This window comes from Falco peregrinus, chromosome 14 (genome assembly GCF_023634155.1).
Source record: "Falco peregrinus isolate bFalPer1 chromosome 14, bFalPer1.pri, whole genome shotgun sequence".
Lineage (NCBI taxonomy): Eukaryota > Metazoa > Chordata > Aves > Falconiformes > Falconidae > Falco > Falco peregrinus.
In genome coordinates this window covers 25,127,215-25,144,734 of record NC_073734.1, presented here as the reverse complement: position 1 = coordinate 25,144,734, position 17,520 = coordinate 25,127,215, and the positions used below count along the sequence as shown (strand labels likewise).

At 49.4% G+C, this 17,520-nt stretch overlaps 1 protein-coding gene across 2 annotated transcripts in view; it reads right to left on the bottom strand.

The window, feature by feature from the left end:
* PLEKHG4 (pleckstrin homology and RhoGEF domain containing G4) overlaps window positions 1-17,520 on the bottom strand; it is an 89,740-nt gene that overhangs the window by 64,133 nt on the left and 8,087 nt on the right. For both annotated transcript variants that reach the window (XM_027781917.2, XM_055818690.1), the window contains exons 2-3: window positions 10,051-10,248; window positions 1,511-3,668 (exon numbers count right to left, since the gene is read on the bottom strand). In XM_027781917.2, the coding sequence (XP_027637718.2) occupies window positions 1,511-3,668; window positions 10,051-10,248 (2,356 nt within the window). The remainder of the gene's footprint in view (window positions 1-1,510; window positions 3,669-10,050; window positions 10,249-17,520) is intronic.

Here is a 17,520-nt window from a genome sequence, read left to right as displayed (position 1 = left end):
CAGGGGAACGGATACCCATGGCATAGTTACACACTGGCATACATGCCCCGAGAGCTACGGACAGGCACGAGGTGACCTCTTTTTTCCTGCTCATGGGAGCAGATGCTCACAGACACACACACTTCAGAAACAGAAACTTTTGAGCTGATCCCTCCATTTCAAAGAAGAGAAATACTTGTCACTCCAAAAGTATCAGAAATACCTGGCAACCGTGGGCTTGCCCAATTACAAAAGTAAAGTGTTTTGGTGCAGCTGTTAATGAGATTTCATTTTAATCAACAGCCACTTTAGCTCCATTAGGAGGTAACACTAAGGCATCAGGTAAAATTTTACTTCTGGACACTTGTGTCCCTTTGGCTGTGTTTGCAGCGAAACAGCCGTGCTGCAGCAGTGGTGTAGGCTCTTACCCACACCAGTTAGGACTAGCACAAGCATTACACTGGCAGCCTGTCCAAAGACAACCAGGTCTCGATCTCTTCCTCCACAGGGTCAGACACACTCTACCAATGTGGGTCTATACCACCGACCCTTTCCAGAGTCCTCACTCTAATATTTCAAGTCAGGTAATTTTCCTAGCCAGGGGTCTTGGGGAATGAGAGCTGTTGAACTGGAATGGCACGTTTCACCCACACCCACCACACACACGCTCCTCAGTGTGATCTGCATATCTAGATACAGCTTTCCAGACTCAGCAGAGCTAGGCAAAGTCAATGCCACGTCCATGCAGTTATACTCTGCCTGCCTACAGTCTGGTGCAGAAGGCAGAGAGGCCTGGATGGCCTGCCCAATTCCTTCTGAAGGAGCACAGCTCCAGTGCAGGAACTCAGGCATCAAGAAGGCAGGTCAACGCCTGCTTGAACATACCATTTGAGTTTAAGTTAGATGCTTGATTTCTCTGTGCTCTCCCACTCAAGTTAAACAGCTCCTACTTGAAACATAACCAAGCTGAAGAAAGAATGCCAGAGGGAGGGAAGGGGCGGGGGGGGAATCCCTCAACTCTTCAGTTTGCTTCATGAATCAGTTTACCTGCACACATATTTGTTGATCTTCAGGTCATGTTACACAACTAGTATTTTACTGTGGCATCCACCGCTGCTTCCTCTTGCCACAAACAGCTTCCTAAAGCCAATTTTCAACTATGAAAGACTGGTACAGTTACACATTCTCTCCTCGCACATTCCTACGGCATGCATCCATAATGGGCATGTGAATGTAACAGGTGGTCACCAGCAATCAGATCAGCTGAAATGGAAAGTCTCTTACACTGGAACTTTGTTCTGTACTGATGCAAATTTGCAAAGAACTATTAAACAAAATACCCCAATAAACACACCTGCGAAGAGAAAGCTAATTCCAAGCCACAGAAATGACAACTTAATCACTTTCCTGTAGTTTGTGCTACCAGCCCTCATCCTCTCAACAGACATACTTGTCAGCAGTACCTCCTGAGGGCTTTGCTTGTGATCCATGTTGTCAGATAAACACACAAATAAATATCCAATTGCTGTACCTTTAGGAGATGATGCCCTAGAAGCAGCCTCTTGGTGGGAGTACAGAGCGGTGGGCTCCTTATGCCCCTCAGTGGGTCCTGAGGACAGTGGTCCAACCTCCAGTTCCTCTTCAATAGATTCCAGTGTTTTTAAGGCTACAGTCTGTGACTTTTCCCCATGAGAAAAGCTTCCTTGGTTCTCCTCCCCTCCCTGCATGTCCTGTACTGCAACACACTGTGGGTTCAGCAAAGAATTCTCTTCACTTTTATAGCTCTGGTTTTCTATCCGTCTTTGTGGTTCCTCACATGTCTCTCCAGACCTCTGGGTTCTGAATTGACTTGAGCATTCTGCTTGTGCATCAGGGCCCAAAGAGTCACTGTTATTTAGTTGTTCTGCCATCTGATCACCCTCTGCTGACAGAGCAGTTTGGAGCAGTATGGCTTCTTCAGCTTTCTTATGCTGACAGATAGAGACCTCTTGCTCTTCACCATCTGACAAGAGTCCACCTGTAGCAGCTTTAGCAGAACAGTGACTGTGACTAGCCTGACTCTCATTTACAGTCAGTATTTGTTCAACCTCTTTGACTTCCTCTGGGCTGTCCCTTTTTCCCAGCTTGAATTCACCTACTTCTCCTTGGTTCTGTTCTGGAGGATTTAATGGAGTACTAAGATTTGCTTCCTGATCACTGCAGCAGGCACCAACTGCTCCTACATCTGCTGTGTTCCCTAAAGGAAAGCCTCCCTCCAGGCCTACATCTGAACTCTCAGGTGTGATGAGCAATGTGATGGCCTGGACTGGCTCAACACTTTCACTGACACTCTGGCAAGAAACATGAGAACCTTCCTTCAGTGTGCAACGTGGTCCCGAAGGCCCTAGGACAAACACAGGAGAGGCACCTATCTGTGTCACCTCATTTTGACCCTCAGTCAGTGGTTCTCCATGTACTCTCAGTATAACCTCCTCTTCAGCAGCAGTAGCATGTACAATTGTTTCTGGGCTCTGCTCTGACATTTCAACACCAGGTTTTCCACTAGGATCATCACTTTCTCCTTCCGTGTTTTGGGGAGCACTGGGCATTCGTGCTTTGCAGCTGAAACCATCTCCAGCACACATGTCACTGTAGCTGCACAGTGCATATCGCCAATCGATTAAGTGTTCACTGCAGGCCTCCTGCTCTGCAGATAAATCTTCTGCACTGCAGGCAGCAGACTCAGCCACAGAAAAACTATTCCCCATGTTTCCAGGACCACCTGGTAACAACTGACTTTCTGGAGACAGTTCTTCATGTGCCATCATTTTGTTGCTTTCCAACGGAATTACATTTTTGAGAACTTCTGGAGAAGAAGTCCTCAGAGTGTCCACTTGACAGTGCTCCTTCTGCATAAGTGCTGACTGAACTAAGTTCTTGGAGTAGGTACTGTCTTGAATAACAATAAACCTATGCTTGCCTTTAGATGCATTCACTCGTGTTCTGGGCTGAGTTAGATAACTTAAAGCTAGTGACTGGGTTAAAGAGCCTGTCTGTGGCCCAAACCTGGGCAATGAAACTTCTGTCAGCTCAACGTACTCCCCTTCAAGGCCACTTTTCAAGTTCTCTTGAGGCACAGGACTTATACAGACACCATTGACAAGAGCTTCACTTAACTGCGGAGCTGTGCTGCTAATGACCACGTCTTGATTTGGACTTTGTTCCTGTAGACACTGAGATCCTAGTTCTGGTGAACTGCGCTCAGCATGGTCCATGGGGAGGCACAAAGCCGAACGTTCCTCTGTTATTTCTGGAGAGATTATATTGTTTTCAATTATTTTTGGTTTATTTATAAATTCAGGATTAACCACTTTATCCCAGGGGACACGAAATATTTTATCATCAGTGGTTAGTAAACAATTTTCCAGTGCTATACCCATTCGCTCTCCATTGAAAGTACTCAACCATTGCAGAGTAAAAATAGAGGTATAGGAAACTTCTGGAATCACGACTTCCTCTACATTATGCTTGTCTTTTGCCAAACATTTCAATACAATTCGTGGAGACTTCTTCAGATAGGGGACCACCTGGAGGTAGAAGTCACCAGGCTTCAAGATTCGCCAATCAATGGAAGCCAGCTGGACTACAATCTTCTCATGAATACACAGGGGCCAGCCCTCATGGCGAAACAGCAAGCCACAGTACTGAACCTATGGAGAAAAGAGAAAGTGTTTTCAACATCAGGAACACATGTCAGCTCAAGCTTTTGGACAAAAGAAATCAATGCCTCTCTTTCACAGCTGTACCAATAGAACAGTTGAATTTAGGGTCTTTGGTTATTAGCATAGGGGAGTTTTCCGTACTGAGGTCTTCTCTTTGAAAAGCAGAAAGAAGAAAAGCTACCAACAGAAATTACCAGCATCTCTGAATCTGAATAGGAACCAACCAGCTGCCAGAAGTTTCAGCCCTGTAATAAAGCTGGGTCAGCGCAGACAGGCAGATGTCTAAGCCCCAGAATCCCAGCACAGAGAAATCAGGAGTTTCCACGTCCCAGTGCTCAAGCTGGGAGACCCTGTCTCTACCTCATTTCTGACTCATAAGGGCCAACTGGACTGACTCAGAAAGTGAAAATTCAGACCATACAGCATCCCTAACCAAGTGCCATTAGAGAAACACAGGCAGAGAGCAGTCTGCTTACAATGCACTGACAAAACCCACTGTCCTCAACTGAAAACCATCCCCAGCCTTAACAGAGAAGGTGGCAAATAATATGCATAATTTCCAGAACATTCACAGTAAGCTCTAGGTTGTACCAGGTACACTCAATACCAACTTGCCAGGAGGCTGGAGGTGCAGAAACCTCATCACACGGGATGCCACTAGTCAGCCTGGCACTGCAAAATGTCTTTTCTCTGGTCTTGGGTCTTTAGACTGAGGTCTGCTGGAAGGGAGGTAATTAAAAGCTTTGCTGATGAGGGAAGGCAGCATGACAATGCCAAGGTCTGTCTGAGGACTTGTTTTTATTCCCTAATATGCTCTGCTGGAATACACAGCATGTTCCACCTAATGTCGGTTAAGCCAAATTGAAGAGCATGGAGCCAGGTAAAAAGCATTGCTCATCTCATGCTAACACGAGCCTTTGCAAGACAGGTGGAGACAAGTTACATGGGATGCAGCAGTAAGGGATGGCTGCAACCTACCAGTGAATGGAAGCAGATACTGCGAAGACAAAGCAGGAGAAAGGAGGCAGCAAACGAGGAAAGCATAGCAGAACCACAGAGAAAAAAAAAGCAAGTGCCATCAGCCAGCTGCAAGGAACTGTTGGCGTACCAGGGATTTCCTTGTTCCCAAAACACAGCAGCACTCAGGACAAGTCTCAAACAAATCCCAATCAACTAAAAGAACTGAAGTTTCATGGCTGAACTGAATTGACTCAATTATTTACAGCTTTATCACAACTTCAAAAAAATAAAATCACTGATTTGAACTTGATTATGTTTGGGTAAACTAAGATTTAAATTGATCCATGACATAAGCCATCAGTTTCATGATTAATTCCATCTTTCCTGGTCACAACAAGGGTTTAGATAGGATTCACTTGTATTGATGCAATACTTAGAAAGCTGTCATCTGACTTCAGTATTGGCAGCATTAGACTTCAGACATTTTATTTTGTTTCTAATACATGGCCACATGGAAGTCTTGACAAAAGAAAGCAATTATAAAAATGTTGTATTCTGCATCTCCAGACAGATGAAAGAAAAAAATACTTTAATTCAAATATTTTGCCATATAGTAGAGAAACCACAGGACTGGAAGGAACCTCCAGGATCCTCACACACCTTGAAACAACAAGTAATGGCATCAAGTAATTTCTTTCCTATGTTCATCAAGCTTTATTGTCAGCCCAGCCAGGTTTCCTAGCCTCACTGCACTTGATGCAAAGTTGTTCAGAGGCTTGAATGCCCAAATTATCCTTAAGGTTCAATAATTCCTCCTCCTCAACCCTGGAGCTAATTCTCTGGAAGTGTTCCCATTGCTTAAAATTATTAAGCCATGTCACATCACCGTAGCACGCCTCCCTTGATAATCTCTTAGGCCTGCCTGAAGCACCTCTTTGGTGATGCCTTTTTTTAAAAAAAAAAAAAAAAACCAAAAAAAAACCCACACAAGAAAGAAAAAAGAAAAACCACGTTTAATTATTCCGATTTTGTCATTGTGCAAGGCATTGCAAAACACTGCGTACAATGGCACTAATACTTCCCAACTGTGCTAGAAGCATCTCTTAAAGCTAAGATGACACTTGGCTTCTAGTCACTCCCCTATGGTAATCCGGTCACCTGTTAGTTTTTCTTTCCAAACTGGTGAACCCCAGTTCACGAAAGAAATCCTGCCTATTATTTCGTGGAGGCACACGCTTGCCCTCTGAGTGTACCGTTACAAAAACTTAAGTACAAAGTTTCAGAGCTCATCTTGCGTAATATATTTATCACCCTCCTCCTTTAGGTTATTGCTGATGTCTCCCAGTCTGGTTTCACCCCAAATACCTACCTGCCACTTGCGTACTCTTACTTTTTATGCCAAGGTCATGGGTGAGAATCAATGTGTGTTTCAGGACTCCTGCCTCCAACTCAGTTTGCACTGCAGCACAAACATCCACCCTTTCACCAGTTTGTTACTCTTCTTGCAATACTTGCATAAACCTCCATCCCTTTGACACAGTAATTAATTTTCCATATGACTCCATAATAAATCCTTTACAAGAGAGATTAGGCAATGAAACTTTTCTCTCTAGAGAGAGCTGGTTTATGAAAAAGGGCAGTCTTATACTACCTGCCATGGAGCAAACCCCATGAAAAAAACGTTACCCAGTTTTTAATGGGTCAGTTAATTCAGTCCTTGCTCAGTGCATGTTGTTGTACACTCAGCTTGTTCTCTGTGTTTTGTTACTAGCCCTGACTGAACAGATTCAATAAAAATCCCTGCTATCAGACATTTGGCATTACATAGTAACTTCTTCCATATTCCAGGATGGAGACCAGCCAGCCCCTTTTCTTCGACATAGTGAATTCTATATCCATTTCAGTCATGGCAGTTTTATTTCTGTTCAATCAGTGCAACTGCCTTACTGTTGTACCTACATGCTGTTACTACTAAACTGAATCTTACTTTGTTTTCAGTTGTTTGAAGATCATATTAATACTACCTTTACATTCTAACCTTGAACTCAGAGCAGGCCCACCTCCCTTTCTTTTCTCTTTCTAATCTGGATGCAGAGGAACTTATTTGGGAGCCATGCATACATTAAGAAATCCAAAATCCAACCTCACCATTTAGATGACCTGCATGCCTACTGACTGACAAGTGGAAGAAACCTCAGCAACAGAATCACCAAAACTAAAACGCAGGATGCAATGAAGTTCCTGAGAAACCCTACAAACCCACAGTTTAAACTGCAGCAAGAGCTAGAGTAACCTCCAAACAGAAACGTAACTCCTTCAATAGCCTACACATTTCAGAATTTTAGAGCTTTAGAAGTGGAGTATCCTCATGCTGCTCCTGCTCCAAAAAGTACCTTCACAGAGAAGATTACATAAAGAGGCTCATTTCAGTTGTTTTAACATTTCACTTTGAGGCTCAAGTGTTTGCTTTTCTTGTGTCCAATCTCTGCTGAGCCAAACCAGGCTCATCACAGGAGTCTATTCTCTACACCCAGCATTTGCAGCCAGGAATAAATCTGCCTCTCAGGAAAGAGCTGGGCATCAACAACAAAGATGGCACAAAGGCGGTAGCTCCTAGAGCTATGGGGATGGCTTGGCTGGAACAGACCAACAGTCCATTTAGCTCAGGATGTCATATTAAGAAAAACATGGTTTCTTACTCATTGCTAAGCAGAGACAGACCCCTTGGCATGCCCCTCTCCAGCCCCTAAGAATCACATACAGGCCAGTAATTTTAATATGCCCAGCTGAAGCCCATGAACTTGTCTAACACTTCACAAAGCTACTTACACTTCTGACACTGCAGAGGCTGACAAAAGATCTATCTCTCAAGATTTCCTACAGCATTCAGACTTTTCCCTTTAGTGTGTTTAGAAAAAGCTCACATGGATCAGCTGAACTATAAACTAAGGAGGAAACACTGCTTTCATTCGGACTCTCTAAAAGGCTGACAAAACTTTTAAAGAACAAGCAGCAAAAAACAGTCCTACATATTTCAGACAGTGAAGACAAAAGAAGGGGCACACAGTTTAGGGGAGATGACGAGTTCACAACAAATGAAAGAAGTAACTTCCAGTAATAAAAATTCAAACAAGCAGACTTCTAAATAAAATATGGAATAGCCTGGGCCCACAAGACCGTACAAGGTACCTAGAGCCTCCCTTGATCTCCCTGTGCAAAATAATGAATCAAGGCCAGAAAGGGTCACAAACAAGGACGAAAGGCTCAAGGCATTCAGCTGTGCTCTTTGAGAGGTCTGTGCCTGCACTCTTGCCTCTTGCTGCCCACTCTCCCAGACATTTCACACTTCAGCAAAAGCTCCTGACGCCTAATGCTGAGCCCTGGGCAGCCCTCACTGGAGGCAACTGCCCCACCAGCCCCACACCTTGTGGCTACTGGGCAGGCCAGGGAGTGCCAGGCAGGCCCTGAGGCCTCCCCTATTCCTGGGTCTGTGACAGGAGAGTGGCTCTGAGCATGTCTCCTATCCCTGCACTCCGGCCCCCCCCCTCCCAAACAGCACTGCATGTGTAATACAGCCCCACCACACTGCTTTCGACCTCCAACAGGACACCTCTGCCACCACCAGCCCTCCTGCCTCCACGGCACCTGGGCCCATGCTCCAGGCCAGCCTGGGAGGTCTGCCAGCACCCCCTGAGCTCCTTCAGGGCCCCCTGCCCTCACCTCTCCCGCCTCAGGGACCCTCAGGGCCCACTGCCGTCACCTCTCCCGCCTCAGGGACCCTCAGGGCCCACTGCCGTCACCTCTCCCGCCTCAGGGCCCACCGCCTGAGCAACTCCTGCTGACAGCCCCTGGCTCGGCCAAGGCTACTGAGCCCAACAACACAGCCCCGCACTCCTATTGGCTGTCACAGCCGCAGCTGTCCTCCCATTGGCTGCCGGCAGCACAAGGCCCTCCCTGCCACCACACCCCACAGCGGCCTCGGCTGAGGGCAGCCATGGCCCCTGGTGGGCACGTGGCCTCGGGGGCCCTGGGGTGGCAGCGGCAGCCCCCCACACTTCGCCGGCATCCTGCCCCCACACCTCCCCTCTGGGACAGCAGCACGGTGGGCCAGCTCCCCGGCAGGCAGAGGGCCACGCCGACCGAGCGGCAGGCTCAACTCGCAAGCCAGGCTGTGTGCCTTGCCGCCCCCTCCCCCCACCAGCTCGCATGCCGGGGCGGCGCTGGGCGCTCAGGAGATGGGGGGGGAGATGGCTAACTCGCCTCCTCCGAGGTGGGAGGCTGCCTGGGGAAAGCTGTGAAACCTCTTGCGATAACGACCAGTTCATACAAACTAAAAGCTTTTTGTTTCTTTAAAGGGGAAAAAGCACACTATGCACCATGGAATTGGAAACTGCAGCTACATACACCCATGGAGTTATTCCCGCCTGAGTGTTCAGGGTATGAGAGCTGCTCCCCAGAACCCTCACCCACAGCCTTGGAACTCTCCTGGGCTCACAAACACACAGCTGGAACCAAGCTGAGGCTGGTGACAGCGCAGCAAGACAAAAGCTGCACCAAAACACTTGCCAGGTGACCAGCTCCCTGGGGTTGTTACGTGGATCCTTTGTACGATGGGTGTTTCCCTCCAGCATTTCACCTCCTTGAGACAACTGAGTAACTGACTATTTCAGCTTCTGTTTAATGCTTTTCCTCATCCTAGAAGTCCCTTGCCCTCCAACATGAGGACTTCTATTGAAAGCCTGGCCTCACACACCTTCTAGGTTCGGAGACAAAAAGGCTAGAACGAACCCTAGTTTTAGGTTGTTGGGGCTGGTTGTTTTTTTTTTCATCTTGCAGGCTTTGAGCCAAGTTTCTGATGGAGGCATTTGACTCATCGTTTCTAACATTTTAGACTCCAAACAGTAAAGCACGTTAATCTTGGACTCGTTCTGGCAGTAAATGTAACGTAACTCCTCGGGGCTACTGAGCCTTGCGACCGTTCCAGCAACCATCAAAGGGGAGCCGGAGTTCTGGGAAAAACACCGACTGGCAGCGTTTCACCCCGCACGTCCTCCTGCCAGAGGCGGCACCTGACAGATTCATCCACAGGGCCAGGGAACGGCTGGAGTTAGAAGCCACCCAAGTCAGCCGTATCCAGCAAACACTTTGCTAAACCTCTTCCCCTGAATCCCTTAAGCCTTCTGTTTGGTGCCCCCTGGTTATGGAAGGCGAGGGTGCCACTCCACATCTGATCTCTGCATGGTTGAGCTTCAGTAACAATTTCTCAACTGTTTCCCAATTGTCTGCCTGCCCTCCCACCTAGGCTGCCACACAGATGCGAGCACTTTTTGCCAGCCGCTTTACATACGAGAGCAGAAGGAAAGCTCTCCGAGAAAGCCTTCATAGGCCTTAGAGAGCATGATGTACTCACACAGGCATCCTGCTGAATGCACTGCAGGATGTGCTTGGCTGGAATCAGGAAGTCTATGAGGTAGCGCAGTCCATCCCCACGGTACGTCTTCTCCACCACATCAAAAACTTGGCACAGAACAGTGGCTGCAGTAGCCTCAAATGGAGGGTAGAGTGCTGATAACGTACTCTGAATGCAACCATCCAGCGACTCCGAGTCCTGCCAAGAGAGAAAGCGTTAGTGGTGCCCTGCCACTACGCTCCGGTGCCCTGCCAAACCCAGGAGCCCAGCCACTTCCAAATGCAGGAGGAGAGGAGATCAAAGGAGCAAACTGCTGTCCTTTCTAGCTTCTTTTGGCACCAGCGATTCCAGGTAAACACAAAAAGGCTCTTCCAAAACGCGAGTGGAGTGCTTGCAGAGTGCTGTGCACAGTGGCGAGATTTCCCAGCTTTTGCTTACGCAGCAAGTCCCGACTGCGCTGGGTGGGGCTGCCAGTAAACCATCGCCGCGGCACGTGAGCGCGTGCGAGCGAGCAGGAGTATCGTGGGGCGGACGGATCGGCAGGCCCTGTGCTTTGGATACCCGGGGCTGGAGATGCCACCCAGCACCTGGATACCTTAAAGCCCACTGTTATGCTCCTCAGTGGGCTAAGGGGAGTTGCAGGGGCAAGAGCCAGGCTGAAGCTCCCCAGCCTGCTGTGCTCTGAAGTCCCTGCACAGAATAAGCTGCCAGAGCTGTCTGGTACTGGTGAAAGCCACTCACCAGTGCAATTCCTCATTATTCACAACTGTTTGGCTGTCATGAAAGGCTCACTCCAGGAGCCGGGAATTTTCAACAGTGAGAGATGCCCCACAACAGGATCCACAGCCTGCATGTGGACAGGGTTTGGTGCCTGAGCACACGCATCAGTACGTAGGATGCCCGTTTCCTGCTCCCAAGCTCTGATACCTCTGGGTATCAGAGGCAACGGCTTCCCTGCTTCCACCTTTATTCAGGAGAACCTGCCAGCCAGACCCTGCCCACAGGTCAGGACCAATTCCAGTGCTAGAAGCCAAATTCTGATCTACTGCATAGGTGTAAATCAAGAGAGCTTGCCAAAAAATAGTAACAAAATAAATCTGTACACATCTAGAAAGAGGATCAGGATCCCCTCTTTCCTTTCTATTTTAGAGGGGACCCCCCTGGCTAACTGGTAGCCACTGGGAGTGAGTTTTTCTACAAAACCAATGAAAGTTTACTCAGGTGTCTGGGCAGATCCTCATCTGATCTAAATCCACCTCCTTTTGCTAGCGACAAGAAAAGCATTTCAGCCACTGGCCCAGAAGCCCTACAGCCTCCTGCAGAACAGGAACAGCTGCATGGACACGCTTGAAAATATACCACAGTCCCACAGCAAGGCTGAGAGAGAAAGTTAAGCAAAGCAGGGCCACAACAGCTTACACTGCCACTGGGTAACAGTAGGATGAAGGGATCAGGAGGAAGCAAACCGTTTCGCTTCCTCCACTCCAAGGGAGCACATGTTCATTGCTCCTGGTACCTCCACTGGCTTGTGAAAACGCAACAGTCTGAGAGAAGCCTGAACCAACCTGCAGCCAGAACAGAGGTGAACCCTTCCCGTCTCTCACAGCTCAATGATCTTAAAATTCCTCCTTTAGAGGCTTGGGTGTTTGAAGCACAATATAAACTCCCTGCTCTGTTGTAAAGCATTCCTGTAGGACAGCCTGCAGGATTGCACAGGAGAGATGAGAATGCCCAGGCAACGCCTCCACCATCCCTGGCAGCCCTGAGCTGGCAGGACGCAGGTGACAGGCAAACCACACACTGCCCGTGGCACGGCACCACTTTGTTACTTTTTTTGCTGTTTCCCCTGATGTCAGCAACAAGCAAGACTAAATGGCAGCAGGCTCCTCAAGTGCTCGCAACTCTTCCAAGAGACCAGCTGCCTCCTGCAATACCCCTCAAGGTCAATGCAACCAGATAAACAGAAATTAAGGAGCTATTTTTCATATTCTTAACCCAAGGACTCAAAAAGCAGGAGCCCTGTGTGCACGCTTCCAAGCGTTGAATGCCGGGACCAAGCATTTAACCCAGTCCTAAATGGGAGGAGAAGGCTGTTTTAAACAAGCTTCTTTCCACTCAGAAAAGAACAACCTAAAGCCTCAGCTTTTATTCCATTAATTGAAGTGAAAACCATGGAAGCTCCCAGGCACTTCCTTCGCTGCAGGAACAGGACTTCAGAGAAAATCTTCCACTAGATATCGTGGGGGTCAACGTAAAACTTCCAAGAGCCTCCAAGAACCTGCAGCTCTCTGCACAGTTCTGGACAAGACCGTCCCCATGCACGGTTACAAGGAGAGAACTCGGCAGAGTTCAGAAAACATAAGAAGAGAAAGCAGGCTGATGGGAACTGTGGGCTGAGTTGTGCAGACCCAAGAAGACAGCCTAAATAAGAAATGTTCCCTTTACATGGTATCCTGGACCTGCTAGAAAAGGCATGGAGGGGGAAGGGTAGGGAAATGGGTATGGAGCCCAGCATAAAGCATGTCAGTTAGACATCCACCTAATACCGCTAAATACTGACATAATGCACTGAACACTGTACATCATTCCTCTCCTGAGCTCTTGTGAAATGACAGAGGCCTAGCGCAGCCAGCTGAAGGTGAGCACAGCTCCAGGAACCTCTGTTGACACCAGCCTGTCCCAGCAAGTGCCGGTGGCCTTGTCAGACAAAACTGGCCTTCACCCAGGTGTTTGGCCACTATCACAGTAGCTTTACTGCTGGCAGCATTTGACAACGGTTTTCCTCTGACCTTCCACAGCCCACAGGTTCAAAATATCATCAAAACCAGCCGGGGTTGGTTCTGTGCCATCTTCTGCCCCTGTACCCTGCTTGAGCAAAATTCTTTCAGATATCAATCCTCCCCACCAATGAAATTTAAGTTAACTCTTGCAAATAAAACAAAGAAGTCAAAATATTTGCACATGAGTCAGTGCATCGCTCTAAGGTTCTCACACCATTCCTGCTGCCTTAGCAAAGCCTTCACAAGACAATTATTAACATTGGCACTGAATCAAAAATCCTTTATATGGTTAAAATAAACCAAGTCATATATTATCCTTTCCTTAGTAAAATACAGAATAACCATAGCCTGTAGCCATTGCAAAGTTCAGTGCTAACAGGGCACTCCTTAGCACAGAGACTTTAGCTCTCTCTGGCTAGACTATACCACAGAGCCATGATAGCTGTGCAGGCGTAAAAGGGACAGAAAGAAGGTTTCAATGTCCACCATTTGGTAGAAAAAGGAGATGTTTTTACCAGTCTCTGCTAATTCCACATGAAAAGCTCCAAACAGGGAGCAAATTCCCACATCCCCTGATGCTGCATGTGATTGTAACACCAGCATCCTTGGGCAGCTGCAGAGCAAGGATGGCTGCAGCCTCTGTGTGCCGCAGATGAACACAAAGGCAACACTGCTTTTCAGTGCTCCCACCTACCCAGGGTGATCTCCCACGGGCAGGTCCTGCCCAGGTGGATGGTGAAGAGTGGCTGAGCCTCAGAAGTCACCTTGAAACACAGAGGGTGAAACATGGCTTGGAGCCTGCAACAGCAGCAGATTCTCCTCTGATCATGGACTCATTAAACCAATGCACAATCCTAGGGATGGGACTGCTTATTTTTACTAATTAACTTCTCAGATTGCAAGGTGGCCTGAGGAAAGGGCCTCTGCAAGGGCTGCAAGAGGCCGCATGGTCCTGCTGTTTAATGCTGGAGCACAGATGGCCAGCCTCACACATCTGGCCTGTGGGCAGTGCCTGCTGCCACACACATGTAGGAACCATGGTTTGGAGGCACAGGGAGCTCATACCAACCAGCTCAAGACAGCAAGAGAAAGGCATAGCATCCTGCACTCCAGTGCCTGATAAACCTGGTCTAGAGCCCACCCTACTTACAAACCACATCTCTTATCTCAAGAGGCAACGACACAATCCTCAAGCAGGAACGAGGAGAAACCTTTGCAACCCAGGACAGCACCCGCAGAGGAGAACAAGCTAAACCCAGCAAGGATCCAAGGACAGGGCACTCCTGCCCTGGCAGACATCCATTTCAGGCAGCCCATAGCAGCCCCTGAGAGCTGGCAGAGCCCAGCACAGGAGCCTCCTCCGGGGACTGCAGATCTCAGGCTTCCCTGCCTCCAACAGCATTGCCACATCCCCCTCACAGGAAGGGTCCTGGACACTTGCTCCTTTCCAGCCACACAGCACAAACACTAACGGAAGCATTTTCCAAGCAAGCCAAAGAGCATCTCTCCAAGCAAAAGGCATCTTTGGGACTCAAATGCTGCTTTGTCAATAGCATGGGAGGACCTGTGAACTCCAGCTCCCTGCCACCACTCCGCCACACACTCACCACCCCCCTGAAACAGAAACATGCTTTTAAAATAACTCCTCCATAAATCAAGGCGCTAAATAAAGCCCAGGTTAAGGTCATGTCCGGCCATACCGGCTTTCACTGTTCCTCAGCTGGGAACCAGCTGCCGGTGCAGGGGCTGGAGCACAGCAAGGGAAGCAGCACATAGGGATGGGATGGACTTCGTGGGCAGAGCGGTGTGATGTCAACAACCTAGCACGGTCCCAGCTGGCGAGGCAGGAGAGGAGGGAGAGCCCAGGAGGGCTTCACTGGGCTTGGATCTGAACAGGGGCAGAGATGAGCAGGGTGGGGTGGGCTGCCCTCCCTCCCCTGCATATAACAGGAACTACAGATGCTGTGAAATGAACAGAGCAATAAAGGATGTTGTGGCAGAGCTCTGCTGCTCAGCCCTAAGAGCCCCTCTCCCCATCACAGACTGCAGCAAGAACCAGGAGTTGGGGACAGACGAGGTTACAAGGGCCTGGGCAGAAGTCCCGAGCCAGGACTCGCCAGCAGCAGCAGGAAGAGGAGCCCGGGATCAGTCCCCTGCTCAGGGGACACATCACCTCTCCTGGCGCAAGCAGCCACTGCAGGATGGGTGGGGAGCCTGCCAAGAGGCATCTGGAGTAACCAGGAGCTTCTTGGGCTTTTGTCAGTGCATGGATTGAATTTTCTGCCTCCCTTTGTGGGCACAGAAAGAGCTACATAGCAGTCTCAGCCACTGGGAACTCCTGCCATGCTACATTTCTTTCTGACTTGGGACTCAGCTTCTTCCTCTGTGGGACCTGCTGCTCACCAATTAAGTCTGAACCCTGGAGAGCCTCCTACAGGTTTGGAGACCAAGAAGTCAGCCTGCTTGGAGAGCAGAGAGGAGACCGCTAGGGTTACAGAGCTTGCGCAGCATCAGAATACCAGTGCTCTCCCAGCAAGCACCAGGGGCAGTAACCCAAGTGGCTCTGGACAGTGCAAGTCGGTGCGGGGACGGGCTGCAACCCACAAAACCTTGGCAGCACTTTCCCTACAGCTTACCCCAACATCTTCATAAGAAGTCAGCGTCTAGCTTAAGAATTTTGTCTATAAAATGCTAAGTCTTGGTCAAGGAGACCATGAAGAGGCACAGATCTTCCCTGCTGACAGCCCAGGTGCTGTCTGGAGACTCCTAACATCTATTAGCATGGTGAGGCCAGACTAACTGTTTGATTAAACCATGACTTATGGCAGACAGCGCTCATTTCTAGTGGGTTGGACGGGCCCATGTAACATGCTGAGGATTCATCCTGCAACAGGAATTTAGCTAAAGGACCTGCAGCTTTGCTCTGAGAAACCAGGACTGCCACCTGAGCAGCTGAAGAATGAAACTACATATCCCAACATGCTCCAGTGAAATCCAGTGCTTGCCATGGCTTGGCAGAGCAAGGAGCATAGCTGGGTGGTGGAGCAGAGCGGGCAGGCTGCAAGCACAGCGAGCAGTGCCATGGTACGCCCAGCTCTAAGTCACTGAGCGCCTCGGCTCCTGCTCTGCAGGGCAGCCTTCCAGCAGCTCCCGCAGCTTTGCCCTCCTTCTGCCAGCTGCCCGGAGCCTGGCCACATCCTGCATGCACCCACCTTCTCCCCTCTTTCCCAGGCACTGACGGACAGCCAGTGTGAAGGCAGGACAGAGGAGACAAGGGAAGGGACAACCCAACTCTCCCACACCCCAGAACTGGAAAGTAGAAACAGCAGCGAAACTGGGAAGAGGCAGAGCTCCAGGCAGCACAGCGCAGCACCTGCCCACGGCCCCCAGCCAGCTTTGAGACTGAGGGAAAAAGGAGCACACGGCAGGCGCTGAGCAGGGCCGGGTTAGCTGGTCCCTCCACCAGCAAAGGCTGCTGTGCTGAGCTGCACTGCTTGGCTGGAGGCTGCTCAGCTCTCAGCTGACGTGAGAAACCGCATTTCCAGTAAAAACAGACCTCTGGGCTTTCCACGAAGCCTTTCCACTTTCTGACACAAAGCTGAAAGCCAGGCCTCTTTGCCTTTAAAAATGAGACATTTCTGTATTCAAGAAGGTCTTTGGCTAAAAACAAGGGTTGTTTTTCTGACAAAATCTGAGATTTCCCACTCCATTTCTGCAGGGAGGAGGGCCCTCCCAGCCTCATTTCCTGAGCCGCTCTAATCACAGCGGCAATGAGTTCAAGAGAGAAAAATCTTCCCAGAGCAAGTGCCAGCTCCCCCCTCTGCTGCTCACTCTGAGGCTCAAGGGGAGGCTGGGAGGAGGGCGCCTGCCTTCGGCACCCTGCCTGCCTCTAGATGTTTTCGCTAAAATAATGTACTATTAAGTGGCGCAGCTATAGGCAGGCATTCCCACTGCTGTAATTACACCACCTTCCTGTGAGATAACCGGGAATGGCTCTACCTGCTCTTTGAGCTATTATTTTAGGCTTTTCAGGGAGTAAAGCACAGCACCCAGTTCCACTTGGAAGGAAAATGTTTGCCGTCTCACCCAGGCCAGCTTTGCTACCTCTGAAAGCAAGCTGCCTTCTGCACGCCGCCGTGGGTTCCCTTGCACAGGGCACAGCTGTACCCGGCTTGGCTCCCCTGCCACTGGGGCAGGCAGGACGGCTCCACAGCCTGTGGATAAACCAGCTCCTACAGCCTTGCAGGGAGTGGTGCTCTACACACAGAGCTCAGAGAATCGTTTCCAGATGCCTCCCTCTGTTCCCCCGGCCCTTTTCTGGGTTGACGTGGCTGCTGCAGCCAAAGCAGCTCCTACTGGGCAGCGTGCGGGATTATCATTCCAGGCACTGCAGGAAAACAAGCGCTTGGAAGCGATTAACTCATGATCTCTCATTTAATTAAACAAAGGGAAAAAATGATGTATTTGCTTTTCGTCTCTGAGGTCCTGCCTCTGCGCATGCCGTAGGTCTGGGCGTGCTCAGCTGGTGAAAGGCAGGCCCAAAGCTGATCGATCCCCCTGCCAGCCCAGGGCTGGGTTGTTTTCACTCAAGGGGGTCATCCCAGATTGCTTTGAAAGCGAAGCATGACCTCCTGCAAGCTTCAAGGTTGGAGCTACTGCACAGCTACGCCAGCACAGTCCTTATGCTGGA